Below are 13,868 nucleotides of genomic sequence, written 5' to 3'. Positions count from 1 at the left end.
AATAGTAATATGCACCTGGGTTGCAATCCCAAAGCATCTGGAGCAGTGGTGGGTTCCAGATCGCGTTGCAACCGGTACGGTTGCAACGGGCCCCGGTGTCCTTCACATGAACTCAGGTGGCACGCCCGCACATATATGCAGAGTGCACATGCGCCTTACCTTCCAGAGACGCCTCTGCAAGACTCCGCAATGCTCCAGCTGCTCGGCGGAGCGTTGCACAGGTGCTGTATGCACCATACGTGGGTGTGGAAGTGCCAAAGTCTTTAAAAACAGGTAAGGCGCATGGGCGGGTGGTACCAGAATGGTACCAGTACTCCGGGCAGGCTCTGGTATGTCCGTACCGGGGCGTACTGCCTGCAATCCACCACTGATCTGGAGCACCTCTTGAATACCACTGACATGGACAAAATCACCCTCAGTCCATTGCAAAGGGCAGCTTTACTTGGAACAGCGTACATTCTTGCAAGGATGACTTTAACATCAGCATTGAGAAACAGCATCTGTTTATCCCGGGCCCTTGGAAAGGGCTAGATAGATAGATAAAAATGTCAAACCAATTCTGCCTGACATACGTGATCTACTATAAGAATTATAAAATTACAGAGGAAAACATAGGTTTTATTATAAGTATTAAAGGAAAGCTATTTGTATTAGCTGCCTAGCTGAACTACACTGAAGAATAAGAATTTAATGTATCTATTTATACTGTTCAAGGGTAAAGACATCAAGTTGGTATTTTAATCTCTGAAAGAATGTAAAGAAGGGCCTCAGTGAAATGGACAACCACGTAAATCAAATGTACCTATGTAATTATTTACCGTATTTTTCAGAGCATAAGATGCACTTATGGGTTTGTTTTTTTGGATATGTATTTAATTTCTTTTTAACTTTTGGGATGTGTGTTTTTTAATGTTGTACGCTGCCCTGAGTCCTTTGGGAGAAGGGCGGCATATAAATCCAATAAAACAAACAAACAAACAAACAAACAAACAAACTTCCCCCCTAAAAGAGGGTGAAAATTTGGGTGCGTCTTATACACTGAATGTAGCCCTGCCCACCCACCAGCCCCCATCCTTTGGCCTCCGCGCATCATGTTTTAGACTGTTCCAGGCTGCAGGGATTGCCACAGATCATCGCCTCCTTCGTGGCTCGCGTTTTTGGCCTCTGCGCCCCACGTTTTCAGTCTCCAAATGCTCTGTTTGAGACCCATTCAAGGTTGTGGGGATCGCCAAAGCACATTGCTGCCAATTGCCACTCCGCGCATTGCATTTTTGACCTCCGCATGCCCCATTTTTGCGCATTGCTTTTTCAGCCGGCAATTGCCGGCGGTGTGCTTTGGCGATCCCTGCAGCCTTGAACGGATCTCAAACAGAGCGGTTGGAGGCTGAAAACGTGAGGCACCGAGGCCAAAATGGAACCTGGAACAAAATGGCAACCTTGTCTGACCGCTTCTGCGCTTTGCTGCTTTACTTACTGGAGCTCCCTGCGACGATCAGCTGTGTTTTTGAAACTGTGTATTAGCCCCAACGTACATGCTCACAACCAACGAACTAATGTGCTGAAGCTGACCAGGCTGTTTGCTAAGGATGCTAGCCAGATGAATACTGATGGATGCTGGTAGGCAGAGGCAGAATTTTTGTTTTCTTATTTTCCTCCCCAAAAACTAAGGTGCATTTTATACTCCGGAGCGACTTATACTCTGAAAAATATGGTAATTTGTTGATCAAATTTAGGCATCGCCCATCTCACTATCTAAGTGACTCTGGATGGTTTACAGGTAAAAATCGTAAATACATAAATAATAAGAATAAGAAAAAAGGGGATAGGGAAAAAAGGGAGGAGAAGGAGAGAGGAAGAGAAAGTAGAGAAGGGAAGGATGACAGAGGGAAGAAAGGAGGTAGGGAGGGGGAGGAGAGAGGGAGAAGAAAGTGATGGATAAGGTATGAACATGGTGTATGGAGAGCAGAAGAGCCAATAATTGGTTTTGGGAGTTGATGGCAAGACGAATTGATGTAAACATTTAATAATACAATATGATGTTGGTTATGTAATAGTATACATGTGATTAATGTTATGAAAATGAAAAAAAAAAACCTTTGTAAATTAAAAAAAATAAAAAATGGGATAGGAAATAAACACTATCTGTTCCAGGGAAGCCTCTCTTGGTTAATATTTACAAATAAGGCCACCAGAAAAAGCTGAATCATTTCCTGTAAAGATTAATAAACATAAGAAGCTGCTTAGCAAAGCCAGTGTATCAGAGAGAATTGAGACAATGAGGGGTCTTTTTTTTTTTTGGAATTTAATAAATGAGTAGGCAGAAGCTTCCTACAGAAAGTGAACCTAACTTAAAGTGAGCATGCTCGCTTTTACACAAGACTTTTGTCTCTGTAATTATGTTTTCTTTTCCAACCGTTCTCTTTCTCTGCATTGGGCTGCCTGCCAAGATTTATCAAAAGCACCTTTATTTTTTTATTTTTGAACAGTTTTTCCTGGAGAGGAGATATTCTTCAGCTTTCTCTTCATCAGTGCTTCCCTTTTCTTTTTTAAGCCAACCTTGTCGTGTGAAATGAAAGTACGTTTGGATTTCATTGTAAAATATAAACAGTCTTCCCAAGCTTATTCTGAGTTAAGTTAAAGAGGAGTCCCTGTGGGTCTTACCCACTAGTTGTGGCCAATGGTAGGAGGCTATGCTCATCTCTGTTTCAAGACCATTTCCATGGTCGGTGGCTGGCATGACATCACCGAGCGCTGTTACTTTCCCGCCAAAGTGGCATCTATTGTGGTGACCCGCGACAAGGCACAGAGGCAACACAGACTGCTGATAGTTCAAACTCCCCTTTATTGCTCCAACTTTCCCCCAAATGCTCCCATGTTTATGGCAAGTCCCGGAGTAAAAGTACTCACACAGACCTCCACCAGCCTCTGACTGTGAGTAGTCCAGCAAAAGGCTGTTAGCACAATGACGTCAAGGCAAGAAGTCCAGTGAGGCAAGGGAACAAAACAGCAAGAAGGCAAGAAGTCCAACAAAGTCCAGATGTTGGCAACAGCACACAAAACTCCATGAATTCAGCACTTGTTCCTGACAAACTCCTCTCTCTACAGAGTCTCCTTAAGTCTCAGTCCCCAGGTGTGCCTTGTGAAGAGGGCAGGATGCTCTCCTCCGAAGTTGTCAGGTCAGCCTGCGCTGTTCCTGGCTCCTCTTCACTCTCCATGCTAGGGGATTAGGAGGGGGTGGTCCTTGCTCATTGCCTGAGCTCTGTCGCTACTCATCTCCACTACATAACCTCTCTTCCCCCTCTCTTAGTCGTCCTGCTCCTGGTCTTCTGTGCTGTCAAGCCATCCCAGGCCCAAGGGACCCGAGGCTGCTTCGTCCTGTTCCTCCCCGCATTTCTTTGGAGCCAACAAAGCTGCCCCCTCAACCTCTTTTGGTCCCAGCTCTAGTTTGTCTTCCTCCATGGATTCAGGCTCCAACAGGGCCATGACACTATTTATCTACTTGCATTTGCATGCTTTCCACCTGCTAGGTTGGCAGGAGCTGAGGCAAGGACAGGAGCTCACAGATACAGATAATCCTCCAGGTGGCCTCAACAGCTCTCTAAAGGAATGCAAATGGCAAGGTGTCTGCAAGGAGTATGTCCATTCCCCACCATCCAGTCAGAGCTGAAGAAACTTCTCAGATGAGAAGCGAAACGTCTTCAAAGAAAAACCAGAAAGACCAGTTGCCTCTTGAAAAAAGCACTTTTGGAATTCTATTTGGTTTACACTGAGCAAAACGAAGGCATAACCATACCGCTGTGTCTGATGGAATAGGAGGTCCAACACACTCCTTAATCGTTTTCAAAATGGAAATGGTCCTATTTTAAGAGGAGGTGAACTTTGGAGAAAGGAAAAAGATGCAGAATGCTTTGTGGCCACCCAAATGTTTTCATAATTCTCTCTTTTGGAAACCTTGCTATGTATATTCTATGGTATCAAACAGATAGTCCTTGACTTTACGACCACAATTGAGATCAACATGTCTGTGGTGAAGTGAGTTTTGCCCCATTTTGCAACATGTCTTGCCACCGTTGTTCAGTGAATCACTGCAGTTGATAAGTGAGTACCACAGCTGTAAACTGAATCTGGTTTCCCCATTGATTTTGCTTGTCAAAAGGTAACCACCTGACCTGGGGACACTTCAACGGTCATAAGTATGAAACGGTGGCCAAGCATCTGAATTTTAATCACACGATCATGGGGCTGCTACCCTGTTTCCCCGAAAATAGGACCTCCCTGGATAATAAGCCCAATCAGGCTTTTGAGCACATGCACTAAAATAAGCCCTCCCCTGAAAATAAGCCCTCCCCTGAAAATATTGCAACACAGCAGCAGCCATGAGGTGACCATGCTCTCCGCCTCCTGCACCTCAAAAATAATAAGACCTCCCCCCAAAAATAAGGCGAAGCGCTTATTTCAGAAGTCAAAAGAAAATAACACTCTGTCTTATTTTCGGGAAAACATGGTAGAAAGGTCGTAAGTGTACAAAAAGTGGTCATAAATCATTTGTTTCAGCACCGTTGTAACTTTGAATGGTGACTAAATGAACTGTCGCAAGTCGAGTATTTTAGAAGAGATCTTTTAGAGGAAAACCAAGAATAATCTTGCATGTTGCTAGATCACTGTGCAGCTATAAACAGAGATTCATTGTGTGAAAGGGACTAGGGATGAGATGGTGGTGGAGGAGGGAATCTCTTTTCTGACATGTATCACTTGGAAACGAAATAAAGAATGTGATTGTCCCTGCAACCTATCTGAAACAAATGCCAAAGGAACATCTTAAATACTCTACATATTGCATTCCTGACATGATCACGCAAAGGAAGCCAACCATGCATTTGCTGATGAATGTGTTACAGTTCTCACTGTAGCTGGAAGCAAAAAAAAAAAAAAACCAAAACTAGTTCTAATTAATCACCAATTAATAGAAAGCTTAAAAATATTTCTACTTTAATTATACATATAGCTTCTCATTAACCAAGGCTTAATTAATCAATTTTTTAAAAGAAGAAACATTCTAAGGACGGTGACTCATTCCGCACACCACAAGCTGAAATGACTAACAGGGATGCAAAAGTGAACGCAAAAAAAACCCCAAACACATTCAGCTGTTTCCCCCCATCCTTGCTCAGAGGACAACAGACGAAATACACAACCCCACACAACCCCACACACAGCGATGTAGGCAGACACAGCTGGTACACTTAATTTAGCTGGCATTGGAAAGGAAGTGGTCGGTATCTTTGGGAATTAATCAGCACTGCAGCTAGTAAAAAGGCAGCGTCAAACAATATCAGAGATAAGTTTTGGAGAAAGGTTGAATGAAAGGTTTGATGGAACAGGCTAGGTTCCTCTGCAAGCTACTTCAGACGTATCTCCGGAACGTATTATTATTATTTCCCTTGGATTTAGATTGAGGATCTAAAAATAAGTCCGAGTATAGGCATCGTTGATCAAAGATGGCTTCATCTATGCTTTTAGATCGGGGTGTCAAACTCAATGGCCGAATCCAGCTTATGGGGTGGTTATATCTGGCCCATGGGGCCACCTTGGAAACAGTGAAGGACCAGCCCGTGGTATCTCTGCCAGCGAAAATGGAGCTTGGGATGGCCACGTACCACCCTCCCAAGATCTGTTTTCACTGGTAGAGGGTTGCAAGAAGCTGTCGCAGCCATAAACGGAGCTCAGGAGCCCATTTTTGCTGACAGAGCACTCGGGCCCACACGGGCGCCCACCCCTTACACAAGGGACGTCAAGCTGGCCCTGCCCCTTCCCAAGGTCAAACACAACCCTTATGCGGCCCTCAATGAAATCTAGTTTGACACCCCTGTTTTAGATTGTTCTGGGCAAAAACAATAGCAGTAGCACTTAGAGTTGTATACCGCTTCATAGTGGCTTACAAACCACTCTAAGTGGTTTCACAGAGTCAGCATATTGTCCCTAACAATCCTCATTTTGCCAACCTCGGAAGGATGGAAGGCTGAATCCACCTTGAGCCGGTCAGGATCGAACTCCAGACTGTAGGGAGAGTTTTGCCTGCAATGCTGCATTCTAACCACTACATCACCAGAAGAATGTTGGTTTTCAACCAAAGTTTTGCAGAAATCTTGGCATAGTTTGGAAGATGACTTGGAAGGGAATGTGTCTAGGAGGTCAATTATGTTTCTATGTCCAGGAGCAAAATTTGCTGTATGAGATTAAAGTTAACTATGCAAGGCTATAATAATAATAATAAATAATAAATTTAAATTTATTAGCCGCTCCCTTTCCAGACAGGACTCGGGGCGGCGTACAATAGAGCATATAAAACATAAAACATATGTACAAACACATAAACATACATATATACAAAGACATACATGCACGGAGGAGGTAACAAATTACATCACATTTAGACAGTTAAAAATCACCATTAAAATACCCCAATTGTAAAAAACACAATTTAAAATTAAAAAATTTAAAAGGACAGTCAGGAGGAGTAAGAAAAATTACGGTTGAGCCAGGCCAGATAATTGAAAGAGGTGGGTCTTCAGCTGTACACGGAAGGAGCGGAGATCGGAAGTAATCCTGATATCACGGGGGAGGTCATTCCACAGGGCTGGGCCCATCACAGAGAAGGCTCTGCTCCTGGGTGTCGCCCCCCGACACTGTTTAGCGGACGGCACCCGGAGAAGTCCCTCTCTGTGTGAGCGGATTGGTCGTAGGGATGTATGGGGCAGGATGCGATCCTGCATGTAACTAGGTCCTGTGCCATGAAGCGCTTTAAAGATCATAATCAAAATCTTGAAACGCACTCGGTAGACCACAGGAAGCCAGTGCAGCTCGCGCAGGAGAGGTGTTACAGGGGAGTATCTAGTCCTCCCCATAATCACCCGCGCGGCCGCGTTCTGGACCAACTGTAGTCTCCGAGTGCATCTCAAGGGAAGCCCCATGTAGAGAGCATTGCAGTAGTCCAGGCGAGACGTCACTAGCGCATGGGTGACTGTGCGTAGGGCATCCCGGTCCAATAAGGGGCGCAATTGGCGCATCAGGCGAACCTGATGGAATGCCCCCCTTGCCACGGCTGTTACATGGTCCTCCATGGACAGCCGGGCATCTAGGAGGACGCCCAAATTGCGTACCTGTTCCATGGGGGCCAGTTGCACGCCCCCAATGGCCAGAGATGGAAGCAACTGGTTGAACCGGGAGGCCGGAAGCCACAGCCACTCCGTCTTGGAAGGGTTGAGTTTTAGTCGGTTGCCATCCATCCAGACCCGTACGGCCTCCAAACACCGGGACATCATTTCCACGGCCTCATTGGGGTGGTTCAGGGTGGAAATGTATAGCTGAGTATCATCAGCATACAGATGATATCCCACCCCAAAGCCACGGATGATCTCGCCCAGCGGTTTCATGTATGTGTTGAACAGGAGAGGTGAGAGCACCGATCCCTGTGGCACTCCACATGTGAGTGGCCTCCGGGTCGATCTCTGCTCCCCTGCCAACACACGTTGCGTCCGGTCAGAGAGGTAGGAGCCAAACCACCGTAGAATGGTGCCCCTGACTCCCAGCCCCTCTAGCCGGTGCAACAGGATACCATGGTCGATGGTATCGAACGCCGCCGAGAGATCTAATAGGACCAGGATAGAGGAACAACCCCTATCTCTGGCCCTCCAGAGATCATCAACCAATGCGACCAAGGCCGTCTCCGTGCTGTGCCCGGGTCGGAAGCCGGACTGGCGCGGGTCTAGATAATCATTTTCCTCCAGGTGACGTGGGAACTGCTGTGCCACCACACTCTCTACAACCTTCGCTAAAAAAGGAAGGTTGGAGACTGGACGATAATTGACTAGATCCGTTGGGTCCAGGGAAGGCTTCTTGAGCAGGGGCCTCACCACCGCCTCTTTCAAGGCGGCCGGTAGAAACCCCTCACCCAACGAAGCGTTCACTAGGCCCAGGAGCCAGTCGCGCGTAACCTATCAGGATGCCAGCACAAGCCAGGAGGGACACGGGTCCAATAAACATGTGGTAGGTCGCAGACGTCCACGCAACCTGTCCAAATCCTCGATGGCAACCGAGTCAAACTCCTCCCAAAGCGGTCCCTCAAGACTCGCCACGGGCGTCTCTACTGGACCACTGAAAGGGGCCCATCCCATCCGGATTTGAGCGACTTTGTCCTGTAGATATTTCCCAAACTCCTCTGCTCTGCCCTGTAAAGGGGCTTCCCGCGGTCTCTCAAACAAGAGGGAGCGAGTCACCCGAAACAGGGCGGCAGGGCGGTTATCTGCGGACGCAATAAGAGCGGCGCAATATTGACGTTTGGCCGCTCTTAATGCCACAAGGTACGTCCTCAAGTAGGCTCGTGCCTGTGCTCGGTCAAATTCGGAACGGGAGGATCTCCAACGACTCTCTAGGCGTCTCTTGTGGCGTTTCATCACCCTTAGCTCCTCGGTGAACCAAGGGGCCAGGGTGGTTCGTCGCCGCAGGAGAGGCCGCAAAGACGCCACCTGGTCTAGGGCCCCGGTAGTCGCACTATTCCATGCGTCTACCAGGTCCTCCACTCGGGGGCGGGTCAGGTCCACAGGAGGTGGCCTAAGCTCCGTCTGGAACCTATCTGGTTCCATCAGGCGCTTGGGGCGGAACCATCTAATACCTTCCGGTTCCGCCTCCCCGCAGCGGGGGGTAGCACCAGGGAAGTCAAGCCGGAGAAGTGAGTGATCTGACCATGACAGGGGAATAATAGCTGGATCCCCTATTCCCAGATCACTCGTCCACTGGCCAGAGACAAAGACAAGGTCCAGCGTGTGGCCTCCCTCGTGAGTAGGGCCCTGAATTAACTGGGTCAGGTCCATGGCTGTCATGGAAGCCATGAACTCCCGAACCCCCTCAGACGCTTCTCCCATCGACGGCAGATTAAAATCCCCCATCACTAAAAGTTTGGGGGTCTCAACCGCCACCGATGAGATCAGCTCAAGGAGTTCAGGCAGGGCCGCTGATGTATAGCGAGGAGCCAGGTATACTATCAGCAGGCCCAACTGCCTCCCTGGGCCCCATCTCACGACAAGAGACTCACACCCGGATGTCTGTGGCACGGTGAACTCTCTCGGCTCCAAGTCTTCCCGGATAATCACTGCTACCCCACCACCCCTTCCCTGGGCCCGAGGCTGGTGAAATGCTCGATAACCTGGCGGGCACATTTCCACGAGGGGTAAACCTCCCTCATGGCCCAACCAGGTCTCGGTTATTCCTGCGAGGTCCAGCTCCCCCTCCAAAATTAGATCGTGGATGAGGGGGGCCTTATTAACAACGGACCTCGCGTTGCATAACAGCAGTCTCAGGCCTTGGGTCTGTAGATCCTGACCACCTAGTATGCAGGGGTTGGTACAAACGACCGGGAATGACCAAAAACCCCGGTCTCAAGATGGAAATGAGGGTCGGCAGCATCCCACCCGTCGAAGAGCCCTCCGCATTTAGCAGGGCTCAGAGGCAGTCCTCCATTCCCTCCGGAAGCTCCTCCTCCCAGTTCATGCTTTGCTGTGCTTTGCTTTGCTGTGCTGGACTATGCTATGCTATGCTATGCTATGCTACGCTATGTTATTCTATGCTATGCTACACTATCCTATCAAGCTTGGCAACCTTGAAGCATGTAGACTGAAATTGACACAGATAACAGTACAGTTCAGAGGACCTGGATAATATCCTGCCTGATCTGTGTCTGTCTTTAAAAAATTGCCCAGAATCCTGTCCAAAACACACACACTCAACAGTGAGAATAGAAGATATAAAAAAGATCACAGTGGAACATAGGAAGGGTGCCAGTTAAATCTGCCATAAAAACACAAGGAACTTCATAGAAGCAAGACTGAATCTTCCATTACTTGTGAGATCTAAATCGCCTGATCTTAACCTCTGTTCCTGACTCAAGGGTGTACTTTTACAACTTACACAAGTTTCAGAGGTCTACAACTTTGATTTCATAGTGAACTATTTTATAATTTATGGGAACATCAATTATTTTGCTAGACCAATTTTCGAATACAGCTCATCTGTCTGGAACCCGTGCTGCATATCGGACATTAATACAATTGAGCGAGTCCAGAGTTATTTCACGAGAAGAGTCCTCCGCTCCTCTGCTCGCAACTCCCTTATGCCACCAGAGTTGAAATTTTGGGCGGAGACAGCTTAAAACTTCACCGTCTTCGATCCGACCTAAGCATAGTACATAAAATTATCTGCTACAATGTCCTACCTGTCAATGAACTCTTCAGCTTCAACCACAGCAACACACGAGCTCACAATAGATACAAACTTATGGTGAACCGCTCCAAATTCGATTGCAGAAAATACGACTTCAGTTAACAGGGTGGTCCATGCCTGGAATGCACTACCTGACTCTGTGGTTTCTTCCCCAAACCCCCAAAACTTTAGACTTCATCCCATTCCTTAGAAGTCTTTAAGGGGCACCAGCATGCCTACCGTCCCTGTCCTAATATTCCCTTGTATTCGTATTCATTTCATGTATTCACAATCATGTCTATATTTATACCTGTTATCTAATTCATGCTTGATTAAATAAATAAATAAATAAATAAATAAATAAATAAATAAATAAATAAATAAATAAATAAATAAATAAATAAATAAATAAATATCCAGGAACCCTTTCTCTTATTACATTGATCTCAACTCTACCACTCCGCTGGATAGTATAACAAGTAAAAAGAACAAAAGAGATTCGCTTATTCCAAGATAAGTAAACTCGCCAGTACTACAAGCCTTTGAGTAATTAATGTTTGACTCAAAGGAGCCTTGGCATGATCACTGCGAAAGACAGCCCAATACGGATCAAGCCATCATCTTAGCCTGACTCTTCCTAAGACACTAAGCAAAATTGGAACGAACTCTGCAAAATAAGAGACGATCAAAGGACACAAATACCAGGATCCACAAAAGCCTGAGTTTTGCCTGCATGTTCTCTTTATTTTTGTCCTCTTCCCAATTAAAACATTACAATTAATGTATAATTAATTAAAATATTAAAAGCATGCCCTTCTAAACGTACAACAGAAGCCACTCACGGGTAGACAAATCCCAGGAATAAGCGATTCACCCTTTGTGCCACTGTATGTCTGTAATAGCTATACACTAACGAAGGCACACATGCACAGATTTCCATGTGTGTCTCTGTGTGTATATCACAACCTCCAAGCACAACCACACATACCACACCAACAACTTGGATATGATTTTTCGGGACGATTGAGCTCCTTCAGGACTCCTTGGCGAGTTCTGGTTGAGCAGTGGTTTCTTCACTCACCTTGTTCAAGCGGCTGGCTTTTGGTTGAAGTTGTTTTCATCTTGAGTGCCTCCCTCACCGACATGTCACAACATGAGCCTTTGTTGGTATCTTGGTCGCTGTCTGCTTGGTCACTATCCCCGTGCCCACTGTCTCTCAAACTGGCTCGTTCGGGATCCTTGAACGTGGAGCTACTGACATTTGGACATGAAGAAGAAGAAAGAGAGAGAGGGGGAGAGAGGGGAAGGGATGGAGAGACAAAGGGGGAGAGGGAGGGGAGAAAGAGAGAGAGAAAGAGGGAGACCAGGAGAGGAAGGGAGAGGGGAGAGAGAGAGGAGATGAGAGACAGGGAGGGAGAGGGGGGGAGGGAAGAAAGAGGGAGAGGGAGGAAGGGAGAGAGGAGAGGGAAAGAGAGAGAGGGAGAAAGAGAGAGGCAGAGGCGGATGGAGAAGAAGGAGATAGAAAGAGAGGGAGAGGGAGTGGAGGGGAGAAGAAAGGGAGAGAACGGGCGAGGGAGAGAGAGGAAAAAAGAGAGAAGGAGGGAGAGGGGGAGAGAGGGAGGAAGAGAGAGAGGGGATGGAGATGGGGAGAAGGAGATAGAAAGAGGGAGGGAGGGGGAGGGCAAGAGGGAGGAAGAAAGAGAGAGGGAGAGAAGGAGAGAAGGAGAGAGTGGAGAGGAGAGAGAAAGGAAGAAAGAGAGAGAAAGAGGAAGGGAGCGATAGGAGGAGCACAGGGAGAGAGGAAGAGAGGGGAGAGGGAGGGAGGGAGAGAGGGAGAGAGAGAGAGAGAGAGAGAGTGAGAGAGAGAGAGAGAGAGAGAGAGAGAGAGAGAGAGAGAGAGAGAGAGAGAAACATGTCAAACTTATATTTACTTGGCCCCTAATTTGAATTGTGGTCTCTGGCAAACAATTTTGACAGGAATGCAAATGGGGAAGCCAAGAAAGTTATTTAACAGGGCCTTACCTTTGAACAAACTGTTGCCTGCTACCCATGTAATTGGACTCTGCAGGAAAATTGTCTGTCTGTGAAAGAGAAGGAAAAAAAATACATCTAGTTGCACACTGGACAAATCTCCTGCAGAGCAACAAGACTTCCTAGAGGTGGCATGATTAATAATTCCAATATGGAAAAGAAAAGAAAAATCCCCCTTAATCTTCAGATTCCTACTTTTTAATTTCCCTGGAAAATGTCAGCATATGATTATATACCGTTAAAGGGATCCTGGTCCACAAATTACCTGCTAAAACAAGCAAGGAAGGTTTGTACAAAGAAAAGCTTTGCAATCAGGCATACAGTGCACTTCCTCTTCAATGCTCTAATAAGGCAAGAATGAATGACTTGTAATTTGCCCATGACAGGTTCCATCCCTTTACATGTTAACCATGGATACATTCTCACATGATCTCTAAAGCAGAGAGATTCCAAAATTCCTGGGTCCTGGAACCTGTTATTTTTTAAAAGAAAAACATATTTAAAAAAAAAATCCCAGAAGCAAAGATGATTAATAAAGAAATCTCTTGTGATAGAAAGACTATGTTTCCCCTTCAATCTCTCGCTCAACCTCACCAATTTCTTCTGTAGACAATTTTTGCAATGGGAAGAGAGAGAGGGAGAGGGAGAGGGAGAAGGAGAGAGATGATAAATAGGTGACAGAGATGATAGATAGATAGATAGATAGATGATAGATAGATAGATAGATAGATAGATGATAGATAGATAGATAGATAGATAGATAGATATGATATATAGCTATAGAATAGATGATAGATAGATAGATAGATAGATAGATAGATAGATAGATAGAGAGAGAGAGAGAGAGAGAGAGAGACAGACAGACAGACAGACAGAAAGACAGATGGATAGACGGATGGACGATGGATGATAGGAAGGATAGGATAGGATAGGATGGGATGGGATGGGATGGGATGGGATGGGACGGGACGGGACGGGACGGGACGGGACGGGACGGGACGGGACGGGACGGGACGGGACGGGACGAGACAGAACCGAACCGAACAGAACAGAACAGAACAGAACAGAATAGAATAGAATAAGCTGGGAGGGACCTTGAAGGTCTTCTGATCCAACCCTCTGCTCTGGCAGGAGACCCTATACCCAGGATGGTAAACCTATGGCACACGTGCCACAGGTGGCACATGGAGCCATTTGTCAGGGCACGCGAGGTGCTGCCCTGTCAGCTGGCCAGCGCACATGTGCAAGCTGGCCAGCTGAGTTCACCCTTTTTTAGAGCCATTTTTCGCCCTCCCCAGGCTCCAGAGGCTTTATAGGAGCCTGGGGAGGGTGAAAAGAACCTCCCCCGCCCCCCATGGACGACCTCCGGAGGTTTAATGAGCTTCCCTGAAGCCTCCGGAGCGCAAGAAAATGGGGAGGGAGGGTCAGCCTGTAGTGCATGCATGAGCACTGGGGGTCGCATATTACATTATGAGTGCGGCACACCCACACACGATCCCCCTGCGCTCCCCCCACTTATGACACGCGAGCCAAAAAAGGGTTGCCATCGCTGCCCTATACCATCTCAGACAAGTAACTATCCA

The 13,868-nt window shown here is 46.8% G+C and overlaps 1 protein-coding gene across 2 annotated transcripts in view; it reads right to left on the bottom strand.

Annotated features, from left to right (window-relative positions):
- The window catches only part of PCDH17 (protocadherin 17), a 207,686-nt gene that overhangs the window by 111,870 nt on the left and 81,948 nt on the right, over window positions 1–13,868 (bottom strand). For both annotated transcript variants that reach the window (XM_081948700.1, XM_081948701.1), the window contains exons 2-3: window positions 12,277–12,335; window positions 11,336–11,508 (exon numbers count right to left, since the gene is read on the bottom strand). In XM_081948700.1, the coding sequence (XP_081804826.1) occupies window positions 11,336–11,508; window positions 12,277–12,335 (232 nt within the window). The remainder of the gene's footprint in view (window positions 1–11,335; window positions 11,509–12,276; window positions 12,336–13,868) is intronic.

This window comes from Natrix helvetica (assembly GCF_964273705.1).
Source record: "Natrix helvetica genome assembly, chromosome: 3".
Classification (NCBI taxonomy): domain Eukaryota; kingdom Metazoa; phylum Chordata; class Lepidosauria; order Squamata; family Natricidae; genus Natrix; species Natrix helvetica.
The sequence above is the reverse complement of the archived record's forward strand: the minus strand, read 5'-3'. Positions and strand labels throughout refer to the sequence as shown.